The 23,340-nt window shown below is 42.0% G+C and overlaps 1 protein-coding gene across 1 annotated transcript in view; it reads left to right on the top strand.

The window, feature by feature from the left end:
• Window positions 1-1,056: 1,056 nt before the first annotated feature.
• LOC139628853 (solute carrier family 22 member 23-like) overlaps window positions 1,057-23,340 on the top strand; it is a 30,496-nt gene continuing 8,212 nt past the window's right edge. The window contains exons 1-5 of the mRNA XM_071490964.1: window positions 1,057-1,718; window positions 8,208-8,311; window positions 8,407-8,561; window positions 20,177-20,345; window positions 22,764-22,891. Of these exons, the coding sequence (XP_071347065.1) occupies window positions 1,281-1,718; window positions 8,208-8,311; window positions 8,407-8,561; window positions 20,177-20,345; window positions 22,764-22,891 (994 nt within the window). The 5' untranslated portion in view covers window positions 1,057-1,280. The remainder of the gene's footprint in view (window positions 1,719-8,207; window positions 8,312-8,406; window positions 8,562-20,176; window positions 20,346-22,763; window positions 22,892-23,340) is intronic.

The raw sequence follows: 23,340 nt of genomic DNA, 5'->3' as shown, positions 1-23,340 counted from the left end.
TTAAGAATCCTCCTTCAAAAAGCACTAAGCTACATTAATCACCAACAATGCTTAAACCTCAGAACATGGTAGGACACATTCTGTATCTCTCTTTATCACTCATACTCAAACCATGAAAAAACACATAAGATATAGGTTTGATACAGTGTCAACACCAAAACCCCATTTGATTCCTGCTTCCATGCACTGAATAGCAAACATAAGTCATTATCTTCTGTTTAAAAGTTATCACAGGCTATATGAATATTATTTATTTGTGTGTGTGTTTTTTTTTTTAGACCATATAAATCTATCTCTCTTTGATTTGCTGGCTTATACAGTAGAAACTGCAGGTTTTGTTTGCCACAGAAGTGGGCGGGGACAGAGTTAGTTGCTCCTGTCCCCTGCTGATAGGACATCTGCACCGTGCATCCAAAAATCTTTGGATTTATTCACCCGTTTATAATTTATTCATTCGTGATTTGTTTATCTCTCATCTGAATATTTATTCGCCCCTACTATGTCACTTCTAATTTCTGAAAGCCCCAAATCCAAATTGCTGGAATATTGCAACTTCCTGGCAGAAATACTTGAAACAGTGGTCGCTGGGGGTTTGGTTTTGATTTTTTATTCTGCCATTAAATCACAAACACATTTCCACCAGCCCATACAAAGAAAACAGATGCAACGCTGTGCTAATTTATAAAAAAAAAAAAAAAAAAGAATATACAAACGGAGGTATCGGTGTCTTTTTATTGGAAATGACAAACACAACGTGGCACAATAATACTGTCGGTCTAGAACTGCAAGGAGAATGAGCATTTTCCTTTCAAACTGGTTACCAATGGTTACAGGTGCCATGTTGGGAAGAGTCAACAGCACACGGCCTCTGTGGGCAGGTGTGTTACCTGTGGCTCCCTCAGGAAGTAGCCTACGTCCTACACTCCTGCTGCCACAGCTGCCCGACATAGACACAATGAATCAGACGACGGAATAGATCATGAAATAGTTTTTTTTTTTTTTTTTTTTTTTTTCTCCTCTCTCGTCATTGCCTAATTCAGCTACAAACCGCCTTTGTTTCGGGAGCTTGAGCTCAGTCCCGCACTTTGTTTAGGTGGCAGACGGAGGCAAATGCTTCCTGATAATAAAGAGGTGCGTCTTATTTCCATTCCAGTGATTGACTGCGCACGGCTTTCACCGCCGGAGCTGGGGGCACTGACGCATTGTGGAGTCGACAGGGGGTAGTCGCACTGCAACCCCGGCTTCGCTGCACAACGGAGGCATCTATCGGCGAAACCGAGATGGCCGTGGTGCAGCTCGACACGGAGGACCATCAACCGGAGAACGGCTTCGTGTCTCCCGAAACCACGTCGCCGGGGCTGCTGACACGCATCGACGGTTCCGTCCTGCCGTTTCTCGGGGGATTTGGGAAGTACCAGAAACAGCTGATCGTGCTGACATGGATCCCGGCGTTATTTATCGGATTCAGCCAGTTCTCTGATAATTTCCTCCTCGCCCAGCCAAACAACACATGTGTACAGCCCCTGGCGAACCTGACTAATCAGACTTCCAGTCATTCCTCGTTGTTGGACAGTCCGAAAAACATCAGCGGGCGGCCAGCTCCTATTTATGCCAATGGAAGTCACGGCACCCACAATGACACGACCAGCGTGCGGTGTCGGTGCAGCGAGTGGACATTCGAGCTGCACACAGGACTCGTGCAAAACGTGGTTACCAAGGTAAGCTTGTCCATAATTGAGGATGGGCATCCTTTCCATCCCATCGTGATGTGCATTCTGTGACACCCCAGCCGCTCTGATCCTCTTGGTAGGATTGATTCACGTTAGTACGAGGGTCAAATTCTGGCACTAATCAACACTGCGCCCATCGTTAAACATGTCACTTTCAAACAAGCATCGCAGGCATGTTAACGTAAAATTGTGCCCGGATCGTGTCGCTTGTTTGGCAGCTCTCTGGTGATGGTGTTAATGTTAAGCCTCCATTGTTGCATCCAAGGCGTGCATTTCCCAAAAGGTGGGCCGGCTCGCACTGAGTCATTTTTTTTATTCTGTGTAGAGCCACGACTTTGGCTCACACTGGACCAAAGAGTAGTAGGATTATACAGGTGAGAGCATGCATCGTGCTGACAGTGAGTCATTGCAACAGCTGACACGAGGTGTGATCTATAGCAGAGAGAGGCCACCATTGGCACTTTGGGCAGAACTGCCAGGGCTGGTGGAATTTGCCGGTTGTCGTAATGCACATAATAGACATGGAGCCTTTGATTTAGAGCAAAGGTCATTTGTGCACTCTCTGGAATAATGCAACCCCATCCCTGGTCAAACATCACCTGCCCTATCACCAGCCTAACCAAACATCAGTGAGATATTCTTCTGGCTCTCATTCTGACTCTCTGAGGGGGATGCCTTTACCTCCTATGGCATCACCATAATGTTGTAATATCCCTATCTGTGCATGCCAGGCCGAGGAGACTGTATAGGCCTGCTGTTATCATAGTTGGTCTGCTTGCTGGAGGAGGAAGGGTTTCCTATGTCATTAGGCCTATTAGCTCTTCTCCCATTGTGGATGCTGCATCCTTATATCAAGATATCACATTTTATTTCAGTACGGGAGGAAAAGCATGAAACCTTAATCCACAAGACTCTCTGAGTAAACTATCCACAGGATAATGTGATTAAATCTTCATATTCTGATCATTAAGACTTGGGAAACAGAGAGAATCCATATGTTCATCGTTCAGTTATGCTCATAAAAAGTTTAAATGTTGATACACACCCCGATGACCTCACACACCCTTGCGGAGCACTGTAAATTGCATTTTAATCTGCAGCATCTTCACCTCTAAAGTGTTTGGAATGCACACCATAATCAAAAGGCTTATCAGAAAGAGTTTGATCTGTAGCCAGGCTTTGAAGCCTCTCTGTGCTATAGGAAGGAGGTTGTGGCACCCTGAGCTTGCAACCACTGTGATACCAACAGCCCATCTGCTTATCACCGACTCATTTAAATACAGCAAATAAAATGCAGCTGTGGCGTTTTAATTCAGGCATGAGCTGAGGGACAGTTTAAGTCTTGATTTCATTAACTGTCCGCAGGGTAATTTGGAGAGCAACAACTTTTGGATGGGGATGGGGACATTCAAAATACTCTTCACTTGCAGCTGAATATGAAAGCATATGTGAGGCAAACTGACTGGGTGGGTCCTTATTACGAACAATCAAAAAATGTCTGTTCTCTCAGGCGTAAAATGAAAGAGAAGTTTCCAGTGTGGTGACTTTAGCTCGAAAGCACGGCCGTCACTCCTCTCATGCTGGCGTCGTAACCTGTAGATACTAACCTTTGTGTTGCCGTTGCACACATGCTGAGAATGTCATGTTGACACTACCACCATTGCAGATGAGTGCCAGGGCTGAGCAGGGCTGGTAAAAGTGAATGGCTGTGCTCGTCTTCCCTGACCCGTGCAGTTCACATTCTGACAAGGTCACCATTGGGAGATATTGAATCCGATTGCAGGCGAATCTCAAAATGGAGCCAAAAACAAAGCAGAATTGACTCTTGTCTCTTTTGACAACTTGTCCCTCACTCCTGTTAGGCCCACTTTTCCCACCACAGCACTGACACTAGGATGTGACACTTGAGCAGGAAGTGATGACTTGGCGTTTCTCCTTGTGTTTGGTTTGCATAGGCATAACTGCACATGACTGGGCTCAGCTATCTGTGACACTTGATCCCTAAAAAGCAAGAGTGCCAACACTGACAAAATGTGATAGTGTCTGTCAAAATGTACCAAGAATTCTAACACCATACTACTCTGCTAACCCTTACTATAACACGTTGTTAACATGTCAACAAATGTGGACATTTTCACTGTTTGCTCCAAAGGTTTTGTTTCCAGAATCAGTAGCAGAGGAATGCGTGTCTGCTCGATCCATTTTCTCAGCGCCAAAGAGCGAAAGCCTTGATGGAGGCAGCGGGGGTTGAGGTGGTGGTGAAGGATCCAAAGTGGTTAATGTGGAGACCCATCCTAATTGAGTCAGAGCTCTCCTCGGGGTCCGTCTTAATTGGACTGAGCCTAAGAAATGAGAATGTATCATTACTCAGAGACAGATAGAGTCTCTCTGCAACCTTCCCTACTCAGCTCCCATTCAGATGGGTAGCAGCTGCACACGCTGCCTGAAATAGTGACCTGAGAACCTCCACAAAGCAAAGATTAACCTCTCCATTGATCCCTTATGAAACTTTGGTTCTTGTATATTAATATCAGGGACATGAGGCATTTACAGACTGGTGATTTTTGTATCTAAAACTCATTTTTGAATTTCCCCTCTTGCAATACTCAGCTGTAGAACAGCATTTGGACTCATACCAAACTATGACACCATCATGCATTTAAGCTTTTTTAAATGTGCTCTTCAAAATGTAAGAAAATTATAAAGAAATGGCAATGGTACAAATCCAAGGTAATTTCTTCAAATTGCTTGTTGCTTGACCAGCTGTCCAAAACCCCATAATATTCCAATGAAAACCAATATGACAAAACTGAGAAAAAAAGCAAAAAATCCATGTGTACTAGAAGATGGAAGCAGTCAGTGTTTGGCACATTCGGTTAATAACTTCCTTAAATGACTGGATTGATTAAATAGATTGTTGTGGATTCATTTTCTGTTGATTGTTGAGCTGACACAATTAGTAGATTCATTGTTTAATTGATAAAGTAACCTTTAAAGTAAAAACATTCTGTGTGACGTTGGGTTAGAGCATCATATGGAAGTGATAAGAAAGATATGTTGTAAAAGCACATTGGTGGGTACACCCAGACCCTGTATCAGTGTCTGGAGGTTCCACACCCATAGATCTGAAAGATGATACTGTAGTTGAACACCACGCAGGCCTCTCTACTCTGTGTCCCTTCATACTGTTTACCCAGCTGTTTGGCTCCTTCCACAGACCCTGGATCAGTGTGGGACACTTTGAAACAGTCTCAGCTGTTGAAAGGCGATGACCCCACTGCAGATACCCAATCAGCACACAATGACAGCCACTCACAGCGTCAGCTGGGAGGGAAGACGCTTGTGTGACCAAAAGATAAAACTGTGTTGAAGCTCTGTGTGAGTGTGTGCTGCAGGCTTGTTTCTGATAAGTGCTGTTTTGTAACAGGAAGGGATGAGCAACGTGGGGTACCTGACCTTTGGCCTTGGTTTAAGTTTGTTTTTAGGATTGTGTGATGGAATTCAGGTTGGAGGAGTGTTGGTGTGTTGTCAACGCATATGAAGTCTCTTTGGCGGCAGAGATGTGTAGTTACAAAAGGAGACAGTGAATAGTAGATTGGAAGGCAAAGGTTTGTTGTTTCACCATCTGTCACTGTTGGCTGCAGGAAAATATAACTTGTCAATGTTAGTGTTTCTCATCTGATGTGCTGTATAATCGGGATGCTACAATAGTATGACAGTTATTTGTCACATTTATACAAAATTGCTCTGAGGCAGTAAATCCCTCAGGTTATATGTCCAGGGTCAGATAATCTGCAGATTTTTTTTTCTTTCTTTTTACCACAAAGCTGCAATAAAAAGTGAATATGGGCAGTATACATTTATCTTTTTGCTCTCACTCACCCTCCTTTTGTTCACTTTTGCTATTCTCTTTTACCCTCACCTACGCTACCACAACATTATAGGATTTCAACCCTTCAGTGAAGCAGTGGTGCTAAAACTTGCACTTGGAAGCAGAAAGAGTCTGATAACCACAGAGATGGTCTGTTGCTAGGCAGTAACTATGCAGCAGTCTCTCCATGTGTTTTCTGCCTTCTCCTCACAAGTGCTTTTAAGCATCTCTGCCTCTTTAGCTTGTTATCCTTCCCCATTCTTTTCTTTATTCTTTGTGTCCCCCCCCCCCATCTTTACATGTTCTGTTTCTGCATTGTATAATCTTTATTCCTCCCTCCTCCTGTGCTTTCATCCATCTCCCTCCCTTCCTCCCCCCCCTCTTAACATCCCCACCCCCACATCCCCCACCCACCCACCGCTCCGTAGTTCAACGAGTGCAGAAATGTGCAGCTGTAGTTGAGAGTGTCTTCATCTCAGCTAATGAGACTCACTGGTGTAGACTGATCACTGGTGGCCGGTCATTTGAGAGAGGTCGACAGACATCCTGGGGATTTCAAATGATTTGCGCTTAGCTCTACATTGTTCTGCATTTTTCTGTCGGCTAATAGATTTATGTGCGTCTTGCCCAACTCTGGACACTGACTCCTATTCATTACTCCCAAATGAGCAAGACAATAGCAAGGGAGCAACTGACAGAAATAATAGGGGCATAGCAGACAAGCTGCATGGATTTGACTCATGCTTAGGCTGAATCACAGTTTGCTGTGATTTCTTTGTTCTGCCAAAGCTGAAAGTCTGCCCATTAATGATGGTGTATGAGCTTGGTAAGAGTATTGGCCTTGGAGAGAAACTGTGGTTAATAATATATGCAAACTGGCAGATGCTTTTAAATAAAGCGCATTAATGATACTTTGGCGATCACAACCTGCCATGCTCTGCCCATTTGGCTGCACATCTCAGCAGCACTTAACACTTGTGAGATGAACTGCTGCTTTGTCTGTATCATGTGACTTGGTAATGCTCTTACGTTGGTATTTTACAACATTGGTCATCTGTCTGTCTGTCTGGGGTCACCCACAGATGTCTGCTCTGCGCAGTCACCAAACTGTCACCCAGCCGGGCAGTGCTGGAACATGTGTAACCGCAGACTCAGAGTTTGTCACGGTCCTGGAGGAGGAGGCTTTACCTTTCTAAAAACCCTTGGTTTTCCAGTCATTGCGCAACAGCAACTTGTTTGCCTCCCTCTGTGTTTTTCTCTGCTGACATCGATACTGAAACCATGAATGAGTGGCATGCCTGGATCATGTGATGGCAGGGTGGCTCTGGGTAATCCTGGAGCGTTCCATTCTGGACAAGTCACTATGGTAGAGGTTATGCGAGGTTAGAGCCCCTCGGAGAAAAATGTAGGAACAAACTACACTTTGTAGTTGAGGGTGAGATAGAGCTGCCACATGAAATAAATGCCATTTTAACTTGACATGGCATTGTGTTTATAGGGAGAAGGTGAGGTGTATAGATGAAACAGATCTGAGTTCAGGGTTTATCAGCCTCACATGTGCTATGCACCTGCTACGGCTACCACACCCCTGTCTGCTCCTTCCTGCCGCTTCTGTCAGCACAGACAGCTGGGAGACATATGTTGCCAAAAAGAGTCCTAGTATCCACCTCCTCTCTGAAATTCACTCAACTGCTCTACCAGGACCTTTAAGTAATTATGTCAATGTTACTCCAAGTTACAGGTCTGGGTAGACTATTTTGGGTTGTGAGTTTCTGCACATGCACCACTGGGCTGTACATCTGCTGCTGTACCTCTCTACAGTCATTGCATGTGCTGTGTACAAGGCCTGTTTGTCACAACTTGTCAGTGCTGTGGGGGAAAAGCAAAAAAATAAGGGCGTGCACAGTTCTTCCAAAAGCAGTCACGCACTGCATTGTTTGCACTCTAGGAATCCCTTCGCTGCTGGTTTGGAGAGTTTTGTTTAGGAGAGAAAATCAGGAGAGGCAGAGTGGTCTGTCATATAACATCTCGTCTAACTGTAGAGGAGGCAGAAGTAAATAATGAAATAATATGTTATCTTGTGCAGACGTGATGATTTGGCCCGAGGAAATTATTGGCATAAACAGAGATAATTGAATCCCGGATGTTGATTTGCAGAGGATAAATAAGATCCTCCAACATTTGCAATGGCATCACAAGTCAAATATGTGGGTTTTGTATAAACATGCATACATTTACCAGTGGTGGAAAACCCCAGTGCATCATTTTGCATCATACTTACCTGCAGAATCACTAGAAAGAATCCAAGACAGCATATTTTTGTGCTAAATAACCTAATAACCAAGTGAGGAGTAAGCTGAGCCTCAATTTAAACCATTTCACATTTAAAAAATTACTTGCAATATATTCTGTGTAAAACAATGTCTGGAATAATTAGGAAAGGACATGTCAGTGTTAGGTGTTTTTGGTGGCCACAAGGACTTATAAATCAGACAGAGACAAAAATCTCTCATCCGCAAAACATTACATTTATCTTTCACTTGCACTTTTTTTTTACCCAGCATAAATGTCTTGGAACTAATGTCAGTGTTTATTTGTCTCTACAGTGGAGTCTGGTGTGTGACTCAGCATGGAAAGTCCACATTGCAAAGTTTTCTCTGTTGGTGGGGTCCATCTTTGGATACTTGGTGTTTGGGATCCTTGCTGACTGGTAAGATTTTCAGCCAGGTCTTATTGACAGATATGTAGAATTAAAAGGTACTTTCAAGCGTCCACAGTCATTTTTCTTTCTACCTTATTCCATAGGTTTGGCCGCCACCCAGTGCTCATCATATCGGTGCTGTTCATGCTGGTGTTTGGTCTGACTGTGGCCTTCTCTGTCAACGTCCCCATGTTCAGCACCCTGCGCTTCTTTGAGGGCTTCTGCCTGGCAGGAATCACCCTCTCTCTCTACGTCCTCAGTGAGTCTTTAACTCTCAACTAAAAGCTCTGTGTTAATTGACCCTATGGCAAACCTGGCTGCCTCTGCTATTGTTGCTACGCCTGTCAAGCTCTGCAGTGTAGCACAGCATGTAGGCTATGACATTGTTAGCAGACAGACTACACCTATTTTTGTCATTCTTGGTACGCTGGATCTCAGATATCACACAGAAGTAAATGAACGCAGGCTTTAAATTTCTAGTCAAAGACTGTAAATTTCGTCGGCTGAAATGACAACTTTCCTTTCTGTCTCCAACTTTAATGTTTCCAGCTGACTAATTTGAAACAAGATTTATGTAGAAGGGTCTTAAATATGCTCACAATGGCTACATACATGTTATATCTAATTTTAAACAAGCTATTTGTAAGTTTTGATAATGATGATAAACTTTTATGTATTATATATTATGTATTAACTATTTATGTAGCACTTTTCGTACACAGAATGCAGCTCAAAGTCCTTTGACGAATATGAAATGAAAAAATAAAAGAAATGAATAAATAAATAATGATAATAATAACAATAACAACAACATCAATAATAATATTTGCTGATGTTTTGCTGGTGTTCAATAGCCAACGTTAGCATTAACAGCAATTTACTTACCAGTTCTGTCCTGACCTTCAGCCATTGTTGTGTTTACAAGACAAAAGGTTATAATACGCCCTTTGGACAGCACAATTTCTTCAGGGCAGACTGGACCCTGTGGTGACTTGGTATCAGAAAGCTAGCTTGTTAGCATCCTAACTTCAGTGGAAGAAAAGGAGTAATAGAAATAGAAGCAAAACAAGAAGGTTGCTTTCCACAGCTGGAGACGGCTCTTGGTGAGTAAAGGAATGGAATTTGATGCTGAGCTCGCAATGTTTCTTCTAGACTGGTAAATAAACAGCTGTTAATGCTAATGTTGGCTATATAGCAGTAGCCAAACTTAAAAATAGCTCCTATCACAGAATGGGGCTAAAGCTAACAGGTCATTGGCAAAAAGTTAGCCTTTTGCAAGAGAAGAAGAAGAAGAACTTGACTCATGTTCGGAAAAAGACAAAAAAAAAAAGCTCCTTTGTGCTCCTTATTTCATAATTTTGTGCTCTCAAATGAATAATTTGTGTATATCAGTTTGGTTTTTTTTTTTTCTTCCTCCAAAAAACCTCTCAGGCTCTGTACATGTCTGTATTGACTATGTACATTGAATGCTGTGTACATTGAAACATCTCTGCTAATGCCCTGAGCCATGCAGGTAGAGCCCTCTGAAAGCTGAAAAGTTTTGTAAAAGGTTTGTAGGGGGTCCTTGGTTTTAATGTTTGCACTAAACAGAGGTGCTGACAAGATATAGCCACAGCAACAATGCAGAAACAGCCTGTAGAAAACAGATGCCTATTCCATAGCATTGGTGGTGTATTTATCTATAGCTCAAACTGGTTTGTTGGCTCCATGTCTAGGAAATAAGAGCAGCTCTTGTTGCACTGCCAGTCCAAAAGCTGTAAGGAGTGGTTTTCCTTGTCAGGGCTGAGTCAATACTTTAATATTGTTCATTTCCTAATTTCTAATATTGTTCATTTCCTCATTTCCTTTCCATATAATCGTATTGTGACATTCTAAAATGTTGTGATTTACAAATCTCACCAAAATCTTTCAAAACATTATATCTTACATACTTAAATACTTAAATGTATATTTTGAGAATAATACTGTGATATTGCAGTTTTATTGGTACAATTTTCATTTTGTCTACACCGCCCTCTCTTAATCCTTGATATCCTCCCACTGTTACTGTTCTCACTAACAACCTGACACACCTAATCAAAAAGCTATTCCGCCTTAATTCCTGTCTCTAGCTGAGGGTAGCATTCAGCTAAAAGAAGAGTAATTGTGTTGCAGTGACCTCCTAACATTTATTAAACTGAAAGCCATTGTCGGGATAAATTCTCATTACTGAGAAACTGCCACCCTACTTATCCTTGAAGTGAACTCTTTAATTTTGATTTACGTGCACTCGCATGAGTCTTTCCCTGTGATTTTAATCCTTGTTGCTGCTAATCAATATTCTGATAATGACAGAAGGGGCAGGGGGTGGTGTGGTCACTTGTCTTTCCTATAGCTTCAGCCATCACTGCAGGAAGAGTCTGCACAGACTCTACTGTTTGTGGAGATGAATCCTCTCTGTTGATGGGACCTTCTCCCTGTGCAGTAAAGGTTTAAATATTTAGGTCTGTGGGAATGTTATACAGATTCCAAATAATGGGAGAGAAGGGACTTTTTTGATCGCATCCTGATAATTGGCCTTGTGGTCACTGCGCATTCTGGTCTCAGCGATGCGTCCTTAAAAGCCTCTTTGGCTGCGGTAATAGCCCAGTGCAGAGGTAGTTTGCAAAAGTGGAGGGGAGGCGCAAGAGTGAGATGATGAAGGAAGTGGCCCTCAATGTCCTTGTCTTTCTAATTTACTCCGCACTGTATACCTTGAAAAGCTTTGTCCCATTCTCAAAATAGAAAGACAGTTTAGTCCCAAGACAAAGGGAAAAGGGCAGGGCGGAAGGAGGCGAAGGCGTGAAGTTATACTGTTTATCAGTTGATCAAATTTAAATGAACTAGACATCAGCATCCATTGTTTTCACATTAACCTACAGTTTATGGTTTAAATAAGTCAGTGCTTCTCAACCTGGTAGTTGGATCCCATTAGGAGGTGAAGAGATTGCACTATTATTTAATACTATAATATAGTATTTCCTCCATGCAAGCTTATATAACATGCATATTTTAAAAATTTTGTCATATTTTAGCTCTTGTGAAATGTAAATTAGTATTCAGCTTATAATCATTGCATTTTCCTCCAAATAAACTGCATATTTGTCTAGAGAGTCCATATTGTGAGTCAGAGTAAATAATCATGCTTATTTAATACATCGTGTCTCCTTTCTTACGTCGTTCTTATTATTCTTTCTGGAGTTTTATCTTCTTTTGTTATTCCTCTCAGTCTCTTACTTTTTCTGCCTCCCTCTCCTGCTCTACTGTTGCCTTCCCTATTTTTACATTGATTGCATTTGCTATTCTAACATACAATCTGCAGTCCACAAAACTACAGGAGAGTGATCACAGAGTAAATGAAGTGGTCACGAACAATCTGTTGTTATAAGGATTCTTTTCTTTATTGCAATGCTTATGAAATGTTGATGCAACACTTCACCCTATGCGATTATATTCAAGTACCTGTGTGGTTAACCAATGGCTTAGTGGGCTAGAAGTTGATAACATGTTATGTTTAAAGCATAAGACATAGTCAAGCCATAAAGTTCCTCAGTCCATGAGCATAAAACAAGCAGTTGGGCTCAGACTTCTCATCCAACCAGTCATTTTATATCCTCCTTGTTGTTGTCATTTCAGTAACTCATAAAACAATAATCAAACTCATTTCCCCAAATAAGCTGCTTCATTGGAACACCTATGTCCTCATGACTGCTTAGAAATAATAGTTCTGTCTATGAAGAGCTTGTTGTATCACTAAATAGTAAACTCAACTTACGCAGGGCTTAGCTGGACATGTTTGTTTGAGCTTTACATATTTGTATAGGTTTTGTGTTGCTATACTGCCACCCTTATTTCTGATCATATATGGCCTCTGTCACATGATATTTACCCTGTAGCTAGTCTGTATTGACAAAACTTCACCAGAGCTGATCCAAGAGCAGGAACACAGTCGTTCAGTAACACATTACTGGAGATAATCAATCCTTTTATTTCATGGTATGCTGTTTAGGGTATTTAATGCATTTGCATGAGGGTTGGCCACATGCTTAAGAGTTTAGCAAAGCTAATATACACTGTAGTCTGGACACTGTGTTAGTCATGTGACATTTCTGCATGTAACATTATGAACCACATGATCGTGGTTCGTGGCTGGCTTTGTTTGACTCTGCTTACAAAGGAAAGTCAGAGACAAATCCCGGCTTCAGCTGTGTTTGCACTGGAGACGTTACACTAATCCCCCTTTCTCATCAATCCATGAGCAATTAGGTTTTAGTTCAAGCATCTTAAAGCCGGGGCGCCATTGTGTACTATTATTTTAGTCTGGAATACAGCAATATGATAATTGCAATCTTCCCGTTTGGTTTGGCAATTTTATATGTCCTTGTGAATACAGCAATGCAGTAATAAGAAGACAGCACCTTCCTGACCCCCTGTTTATTACATCATTGCTCCATGGAGGCAACGATCAGGAAACCCATTTTGAGGTTATGGGCGAGCCTCTTTTTTTTGAGAATGTGGAGCAATTTGTGCACAGCTACTACTCGTTCCGCCAGGATGGCCTGTCAGAATCAAGCCCAGTGCTGGGTCCAACATGGCTGATGTGATGTGACACTTATACAGCTCCTGTTGCTAACTGCCACACAGGGAGACAGAAGAGAATTTCAGACAAAGGAATGGGGACCAGCAACTACCGTGAGGAGAAAAGAAAAAAAGAGGAACGTAAAGACTGAGAGGAATGTGGAAACTGCACGAGGGATAGAGAGAGCAAAGTTTTTCACCTCTAAAGAGTCTTAGACTAAGAGGCACTGTGACACAATTGCACCACCACCTCAAGTGAAAGTGAAGCCTTTCTGTGTATGAACATTGACCCCTTTCATGTATAAACCAAGCTAACACATCGCATTAATCCAAAGTATACCAGCGGAATAGCAAAGCCGATAGCTATAGAAAGTCATCTGATGCAGCACCACTATTTATACCCCAGTGCTCCAACAGTGTGAGCTAGCCTTTTTAGCATCACAGCACCAGGCAGGCCAGGAAAGGCTCACAGTGCCTATAGCTCAGCATCATAGTGCTGCTCACTATTGCAGTTTTTACATTAAACATCCCCCTCCCTGTACATCACCTCTGAACCTCATCTCCTACCCCCCCCCTCTCTCATACAAACACACACTGCACATCAGCGAGCTGAGTCATGCTAGCTGGCTGCGCTGGGTGTTTGTGTGAGAATTTTGTGATCAGCTTGAGACGAAGCGATTGTGTACTGGGGCAGTGGGCCAGAGCTTGCTCTTTGTTTACACAGGTTATATGATGCACTCACCTCAGCTCTTAAGGGCTTGAATCTGTTGTTTTTCTAAGTCATTAATTACTTTTTTTCCCCCTGAAGTATTCATTTACACCAAATATCAGTTTAGCGGTATTATTACACAGACAAAAGTACACATATCATATAGCTTTCTGAAAGAATTGTAGGATAAAGTGAGGTTTCTCTTGAACCTGATTGTCAGCATAAGTGTGTGCATGTGTGTTCAGGTGTATGCATTGGCTTAATTTTTTTTTTTTTTTTTTATCCTACACCTCTACGCCCCCTGAAAGTAACTTTGTAATGTTTTCAAGTAGTGGGATGTATACTTTGAGAGGTACATGTAATTGCCCTACAGAACAGAGCAAATGTCTCTACACTCATCTTAAGTGGATGTTCACTTTGCATGTCTGACTCACAGGCAGCATGTCTATACATGCCATGGCTGTGTGTGAGAGACGCCTTGTAGAGAGAGGCACAGTAGACATACAGACAGAGAGAGAAACAGACAGAGAGATACAGAAGGACAACAGACAGAGTGCATGATTCTGTCGGGTCATGCATCATAAAGAGCTTCATGACTTTTCTGTCAGTGACCTTTGACACACATGCTTATGACTGCTCTGTGCGTGATGATCTAGAAGGCAGAAGTTATTTTTAATGGCGGATGCTGTGGCACGATAGTGCTTTGGGAAAATAGCCAGCTCAAGTTGTTGTCCGCCGACTATAATTATTTATTTTAATAAGAGATGGTATTTACAGCTGTAGCATTTAACAGCTAACAGCTAATAACATTTCCATAATTTAGTCAAGATTTTCTGACAAGATTCACAGACACTAGGATGGACAATGAATGTCCCGTTTTATTTTGACAATGCCAGATGATAGGTCGTGGCCACATAAATAAAGGCAGTTACAGGTCACACAAAAGCAAACACACTTTGTCAGATGACAAAATATAGTGTCAGTGCCAATTTAAAATTCTTTTGTAAAACATAATTCGTTAACATGCACCACAAAATTACAATAATGAAACCACACCCTGCACTGTTTTACAAGCTGATTTATTGATGATGTGGTTTTGTATTGAGTCTTGACTAAAATGCAAACTGTATCTGTTATTTATATAAGCAGCTTGGATTTTGTTTAGTTAATAATTCCTGTTGCTGCTTTTGGAATTTTTTTTTTTTTTTATGTCCGGGAGAGAAGATACAAGACATGAAAGGACAGACAAAGAAGATAAAAGGATAAAGGAATAATGTTAAATGTATCACATTTACGACTAATCCATAAATGTTAGATTGCCCCATGTGAGCAAGTGTAGTTTCTCAGGGGAAAAAAAGAAACGCACATTGTTATGTATTTCTGTCAATACGGTAATTTTGCTCCTGACACGCCCAGACGCTCACACTGTATTGATTGTGTGGGAAGTGTTTGCTGTCACACCTTTTGTACATGAACTGGTCTAGGATGGGTAGTGACCATGTACATAAACACAAACAGAGGGCTACATTTTACTAGGCACCCAAGGAAGGGAAGCACACGTGATATGAATGGCATTATAGCACTCTGCTGCACTTTTCCATAACTGTGTTAAAGCATTTTTTGAAGTGTGTTAGAGTTATAATTTGACCACACTTAGTGTTAGTGAGTAAGTTATTACCTCAGAGGTTTTAACTGTCTATTGCAACAATATTATGCATTTTAGTTTGGCGGTTTTGCTCTGCTCATGTGATGCTTTGGAACAAATCCAATCAAGCTTGTCCATCAGCTTACAACCCCTCTGGCACAGCCTGAGATGCACAACATTTAATGGAACGTCAACATGTTAAAAGAAACATTTACAATTCATGTAACTCTGCCGTGTGTGTGTGTGTACAGATACAGAAAGGTTGTGGTCATATATTGAGAGCATATCCTGTTTTTCATGGAATCCTTTGCATCCACGATATGCAAAGCCAAAGCCAAACATTTGGTCATATGACAATACATGTGTTGCGTGAGTTCCCATGAGGTGCTTTCTCTCTGTGGTGCTCTCCTGTTAGCACAGGCATTAATCTCTCTGCACACAGATGAGGTGCACAGGGCAGCGCAGAAAGATGGAAGCTCTGGGTGTATTTATCTGTGTAAATGGATTCCTTTTGTGTCAATGTCAGGTTCCTGGTTGTTGGTACAGTCTGAGAGGCAGCATTCTTCGTTCGCCTTTCTCCTCTCCTCACCTGTCTTTCTCTCCATTTATGGATATCACTCAGTCTGGCCTGACCAGAGTAATGTGTGCCAGATCTGGACTCTGAAGAGAGAAGCTTTTTATTTCCCACCATATGCCTATGCCTCCCGGAGGACAGCAGCCAGGTCCGCCTCCCGCCACTGCAGAGACATTGTCCTGTCATCAGATAGACTTCTCATTCTGGGGGTTAAGAGTGGTCTGAAAGGGATGATGAAATATATAGAGAGGCAGGGTGTGACATAGACTGTGGACTGTGTATAGAGTGCATCTGCGTTTAAGCCAAATAGTGGTATTTTCCATGATAAACTGGTTGAGCTGTGCTCATGCTTCCCCATAAGCCGCTCTAGCTGTCTGCTGATAAATGGGTTAAGGTGCAGACTCAGTTTTTTTTTCCCCCTGAGCAAGGTTAAAGTTCTCTTTTGTGCAGAGTTTGCGTTTTTGGTTGCTCAGCAGACTTCCTCCTCTAACATATTAGGCTACATTTTAGACTGTATGACCTGTGGTGATGTTCCAGTTGGAGTCATTTTTAATCCTTGTCATGCAATGTTTGTGAAAGACGGTGCATGATATAACCTCGAGCTATCTCACACTGCAAATTCCAGAGTACAAGTCCAGTGATTGGCCAAATCAGCATGGTCGACCTTTGCACTTTTGATGGGTGTAAAAAGAAACAAATGCTGTGTCAGATCTTCTTTGGTCAGGCTGATGAATCTGATGCGTCAAGGAAACCCCCGGACTTGGTCTTATATTTGTGTCAAAGTGTAAGCTGCTCATGAGTCACTCCGTTCCCCTTTCCTGTGGAACCAGATGGCTTGGTTTTGTGCAGATCCTTCTGTGTGAGTTTAGAAACACACTCTTGCACAAACATTATCAAAAGAAGATACTCTTCTACTTGTGGTTTGATTGCTGAGAATTTTAGCTCACATAGATCAAAGGAAAGTGCCTGTGGCTGGTTGGGGCTAGTTGGCATTCTTTGCAGCTCCAGATAAGGGACTAATCAATGAGTATGACCTTATTCTTAGTCAATAGCTCCTTTTCATTGCTTGGAAGAAAGGACGGTACCTCAGGATATTTGTGTGCTAACACAATCACCCTATATTCTAAACAAAGAGAGAAAAATGCTTCCGAGCCCTCTTTGGAGGTTATCTGCCAAAGAGATTGTAAATAAACTGCAGTTTGTTCTTGCTCAGAGAAAACCATGTTACATTACCTTTAACTGACCTGACAGAGGCCTTTGACCTTGTCAACAGACTAAGTCTCCTCATGCTCTATCAGGTCCTCTGCCATAGCTTCTTGGATGATTATGTTCTCTTGAAAAGTGAGGGGTACCTTAAGAGCGAAGTGACCTCTTCTGAAAGACTTTCCTGACAAACTGTGGGTCGCACAGGGCTAAGCACTCGCCTCCACAATGTTTGATTTCTTCTCCTATGGAATCGCTATGTTCCACTGACGATGCAATTTGCCTTGACCAAACTCTTCGATCTACAGTAAGTCCAGGCAAAGACCAAGGTTCATTTGGTCCTAATCAGGGAAAAGCTGTTTGCTGACAATGCTGCACTGGCCTGTCACTCAGCAGCTTTGCACATGCCTGAAACTGAGTTTGGTCCATTCAAGTATTTTTTCATCTGTGACCACAGCTTTGAGAGTGAGGAGTTTTAACAGCGTACTGATAGAACCTACCCAGTAAGGTGTGGATGAACCCCATACAGTCCACCCACATGAACACAAACAAGAACTAGGCCTGTGAGCTTGCTAAGTACATTATGATGTGGAAGTGAGACTTGGACAACGCCTGAATATGCTTGTAGAGAAGCATAACAGATGCAGATGCGTCCATGCAGGACACAAAGGGTCACTGGTTTGATGAGTATGAAAATGATATGACTCATATGCTTTAGCCTTCACAGCCACAGAATTCTGGCATCTGAAACCTCATACACCTTTCCAACAGCAGATCTGGGAATACATGTTTTTTTCTGAAAATATTTCAAACTTCCTTAGTAGGGAGTGACATATCTGTCCCACTGACCTACCATTTTCAGTCAACACAGAAGCTGAGGAAGCAGTTGCTAGGAGCAGTTAACTTGACTACAGGCAATTGAAGAAATATACCAGCCTGAACAGCTGTGTCAGTCTCATCGATTGGGAGGAGAGGTGGGAACACAACTGAGGGATGGCAACTGTAATGCAGCTGCATTTTGCTTTTACCTGTGACACCTACAACATGGCCCGTAGCTCCAGCCACTGCAGGTGCCACCAAGAAATAAATCATAATTATACCATAAAAGATAAATACATCAAATAAACTTCTGTTATCTTTCAGTATAGAGAAATTCCACAGAGTCTCCTTATCAGTATGTTGTGCTTAACTGATCGAGTGGCCAGGATTATGGAGTGAAATTGTGGCATGGAGCCTTAAGGACCTCATGTGACCAGGAAAAGGTCATAACACTAGCCTGTGGGTACAGGGAGTGGCTTTACTGAGTGCCTTTAGTGGTCAACCAATCTCTTTCACTTGTAAAACAATGGTCCTCCTTGACTGAGCTGTGTACTTGAAAGAAGGCTAGTGAGCTACTGTGGCATGTACCAGAGAGTGTGAGACATATTCTCGTTCTGCCAAAGTCAGCAAACCAGCCAAAGCTTCTTTGGGGATTATCATTACTATTAATTGGCTACTGGCTTGATCGTTGATTATGTCATTCTCACGTCCAGGATGTATAGTTGATGCATTTAAATGTGTGTTTTCTTAATAGATTGTTGTATGTCCTACTTGTTATGTCAACACAGAGACCCTTGGTCAGCATTTCTGTGAAGTTTCTTGTATAACTGGCATCAGATTAGCTATTGGTAGATTTACTGTATGTCAGTAGGACACAGACTGCAGCAGGGCATTGTGGGAATGCTGATTTAGTGGGTTGTGGAGGATTAGGGTCACCAGGAGTAAGGTGATCAGGCCTCCTTTCCTTTCCACAGCCTCTTATACTCATTCTGAAGTTCAGTCTAGAAAATGTGCCATATTTCATAGATGCATATTAATGGATATCGTAATATAGTTTGTACTGCCATAAGACTGCTTCTTTCCATAGCTCACCATAGGATTTCCTTTTCCTGTCACAATGCAGTGGCCTGTTCAGTGCACATGACGCCTTATTCATAACCGAAGAATTCAAATCCCATGTAGTCCATACCCAGTGAACCGTCACTTTTCTCCCAGCAGCACAAAGAGAAGGAGTCTGGAGGTTAGTTGGTTCAAACTCAGCAGGTCTTGCACCCATCGCCCTGCTCTCCACTCATTGGCTCTGTCATTCCAGCTGCGATAGTGTCTGTGAACAGAGAGCATTATTCATGTCCTCAGAAGGGGGCAAGTCCTAATTGAAATTCCGGTCTTTTCCACTGGAATGAAGCGGGGCCGCTGACACCCACTGTATTATGCTGGCCCTGTCACCTTGAAAGGCCCATCTGGAGACTGTTCACATTCCTGGGAAACAGAAAAGACCCATTAGGGGAAAAGAAATTGTGATATATAATAAAAAGGGATGAACGAAGCAGGACAAAAGATTTGGGCGGGGCAAAAACAGTGGCATCACGGTAGTGCTCACTCTCTATGGTTTGGTTTGAAGCCATCCTCTACACTGCAGTAACTAAAGGGCTGGACTGTCTGTGGTTGCTCGCTGCCAGTGTGGTGTGCATGCTAATGACTGGTTGAATGAATCAGTGCCATTCTGATAGAGGAGAAATGAGTACAAGGAACCTCTTTCTAGTTAGTTCACTCTCACAGCAGCCTCTACTGTCTCTGAACAATAACTGTACATGGTGACTTATCGTCTTTATTTAACGTCTTTGTACTGTAGCTCTAAAAATGACCTATATTTCTAACTGACCTTATGGCATATTGAATTTTTTGTTTCATTAATCAATTAATTATTAGATTAATTAATTCATTATTTAGTCTGTAGAATAATAATAAAGTGTCTCTCTGTATTAAAGGTCATAGTATCAATATGATAGTAATCATACTGTTTGATGGCCTGGAATTATGTCTTTGTTGCATCAGCGCAACATAAACCTCTCTTCATGAAATCATTATTATCATCAGGATCTATGGTCTGGCCTGTTTCTGTCAGCATGAGAACAAATCAGATTATTGTTTGGATCTAGTGCTCTGTTTATATAATTACTCCTGATGTCATATTGACAATAAATCTTAGAAATGTGGCATTTGCCTTGTTGTCATACATACCCATTTTGTGTCTTTGTCCCATGCAGAAAACCTATTAACACATGCGCTCACTCTTTCTTTGTGTCTCCTTTTTGTTCCCTCTACCAGGGATTGAGCTGTGCCTGCCAGGATGGCGTTTTTCCATGACCATGGTGGCCAATTTTGTGGTGTTGGGTGGTCAGCTGCTGATGCCTGGGGTGGCCTACCTCTGTCGCGACTGGCAGGTGCTTCAAGCTGTTATCATCTGCCCCCTGCTGCTGATGCTGTCTTACATCTGGTAAGGAAGAGACTCAAGCATCTGCTGCACTTTGGCACAGACTTGTCGTGTTTAAAACCTTGTTTAAAATGTGTTTTCAAATCCTAGACAACGCTTTTCTTCTGCTGAAATATGTGGTTACATCAGCAGCAAAAATCAACATGGGATATATTTTAAGCATCTATTATTTTTACAGAGCAAATAAAACCTTGTTAAGCCAAGGATGCTCTCATGGATGGTGAAATGCTATAAACAAAGAGGTGGAGAAAGCCCTGCCTTCAAGGGCATTTTGCAGCCGTGAATTCCCAACTGAATGAAATGTAATGTCTTTCTGTTAACTCATTTGCAGTGACCTCTGCTGTGACTGCAGTCTCTTTCACCGAAGCTCAGGCAATAAATACTTGTGTATTCACCTCCATTTATTCTACTATCAAGCACAGTGCTCCACAGCACTGCTGTAAGTCAGCAGAAGAAATCCAAGAATATAGATTTTTATCATTGTATCAAAGACCCTGGCTTTCTTCCATGATGTGCCTGAAGAACAAAGTGGAAAGTGGGGCTCCACTCAGAAACAATCAAAAGGACTCCAAAGCACTAAACCGATCAAACACCAATATTGGTGATATACTGCACTATAATCAGTGTAGGACACAGAGCAGAACCAATGCAGGACTAATGGTGATTTTTCCATTGTAGTGGGATGATTCAGTGCAGGAGTCACCTCAGTAGAAGGTGGCTGATGCAACAGGACAATGACCCTAAACATCAAAGTAAATCTACTGCAGAATGACTTCAAACAAAGAAAGTGGCCCGGTCAGAGCCCAGACCTAAAACCAGTAGAGATGCTGTGAAACAACCTGAAGAGAGCAGCACACCAGTCACCCTTACAATATGGCTGCGCTGAAGCACGTCTGTAGGAAAACTGGTCTGAGATTTCTCCTGAACATTGATTTGCAGATACTGAAAGTGCTTGTTTGAGATTAGTGTTGTTAAATCCAAGGATTCACTTCATTTTTCCACCAGCACTGTGAATGTTTTATGGGTGCATTCAGTAAAGACACAAAGGACTATAATTATATGTCTGATATTATCTTAAGCACATTGTATTTGTCTGTACTTATGACTTAGATGAAAATCATATCACATTTTATGACCAGTTAAAGCAGAAAACCATGTAATTTCAAAGAGTTTACATACTTTCTCTTGCACCTGTATATGAAGGTATGAAATGGCAACCCACTGTGTCATCATCCATTGCTTTGTGAACTGCTGTTTTGAAGCTTGAAGTTTTGCTTTATCATCTATTTTCCTTTAATCTGGACCATAATTTAAAAAATGAACACCATGTTGTATTGAAGAAGACTTGAAACTTGCGATTGAGACCATAAACTCATTAGGATAACGTTTACTGAGGTAATAAATCAAATGAGAAGTAAGGCCATTTTTCCACAGTCTTCAATACAAACTTCCTTTTGCAACCCCCTGATGGTCATTAGATAGAATGCAGGTTCAAGGCACTTCCACATTGGCTTCACTTTTCAAACCCACAGTCTTCATCCATTTTTTAATACAGTCTATGGAAGGTATCCCTCATCACTCAGCAGTTTGGTAGCTAAGCTGTTTGTTGTCCACTTTTGTTCAATTATGGCCTTGCTGGCTTGAAAAAAAAAAAAATCAACAGAACCCAAGGACATGAAGCAGGTTGTGACACTGATATTTCACACAGATATCACTGGACAGTGAACTTAACCTGTAAGGTGCACAACAAGCTGTTATTGGCTACACTGTGGACTCTTCCTACATTTGTGTTAGTGCTGTGCATACAGCACACACTGCTGACACACCCAAATACATCAGCATGCCTGTGTCAGCCTTGGAAGTTCGGAGGTATGGACCCATCTTGACTGTCTTGATTAAAGCAGACAGCCCTTATGGGCACAAATTGGACTCATTGTAAATAAAGTACCTGACTCTGCAAATATCACAGCTGATTGGGCTGAAGAGTTCAACACTGCAGGTGATCCAAGTTTATTGCTGATTCGTGGAAACAGTCGCAGACCACACCAGTTTAAGACTGTGAAACCAGCTCTTTTACTTCATAGACATATGGTCCAGAGTAATTCAACCAACTGAGGGATGTGGCATTGTTTTTACCAACTTCCTTCAAATCAACATTTGAAGAAACCTGACCACTCAGACGAATGTGCGCAACGTAACGTAATACAACTACCAGATGATAGAGCGGAGCAAATGAAATCAGGACTTATTTCCTGTTCAGGGTACTATTTATAATATTAGCTCTTGTCTGCATTTACATAGAAATATACTGACAAAAACAAGATTTAGTGCTGCTAACACTGACAAAGTGAGATTTCTTTAGTTCATTCTGACTCATTTTCCATGCCTTATTAACAAGGACATCCCCCGTCTTTTTGACAGGATCTTCCCTGAGTCACTGCGGTGGTTGCTGGCCACTCAGCAGTACTGCCGCTCCAAGTGGATCATGGGACACATAGCACAGAAAAACCGAGTGAACATGGAGCTTGACACAGATAATATCCTCACAGGTAACATACACACTGATTATTAATTTAAAAGAAATCAGCATTAAATGGCTGCTTTTTACTTTCTTTGATCATTATGTGTATTTGTTGAGACATTTTTATGTTAGAGTTGTTGGGCAGGGCGTATGGTATCCCCATCTGTGCTTTGCTAAATAAGCCAGATTGACAAGGTTATATGTAATTCCTGTCTTGTTACCATAGTAACGTGTCACCCCAGAGGTAGCAGTGGGTGTTGAACATTACATTATGACACTTGAGAACGATCATTAATTTCATTATAGCCCGGATGGGTGGACATGGGCTGACATGATGGTGTGCAGACGGCAGATGGACGCAGGTCAGGCACTTTGACCCTGGGTTAACTGTTAATGTCTGTGCTCAGAAGACCTGTCACAGGAATAGAGCAGAGGGAGGAGCTGTGTCGTTGTCAAGTGATATAGCAGATTGCGTTG

The sequence above is a fragment of the Trachinotus anak genome, unplaced genomic scaffold (genome assembly GCF_046630095.1).
Source record: "Trachinotus anak isolate AG129_WGS33_773 ecotype Australia unplaced genomic scaffold, CSIRO_AGI_Tana_v1 ptg000012l, whole genome shotgun sequence".
Taxonomy (NCBI): domain Eukaryota; kingdom Metazoa; phylum Chordata; class Actinopteri; order Carangiformes; family Carangidae; genus Trachinotus; species Trachinotus anak.
This window is presented reverse-complemented; position numbering and strand designations above follow the sequence as displayed.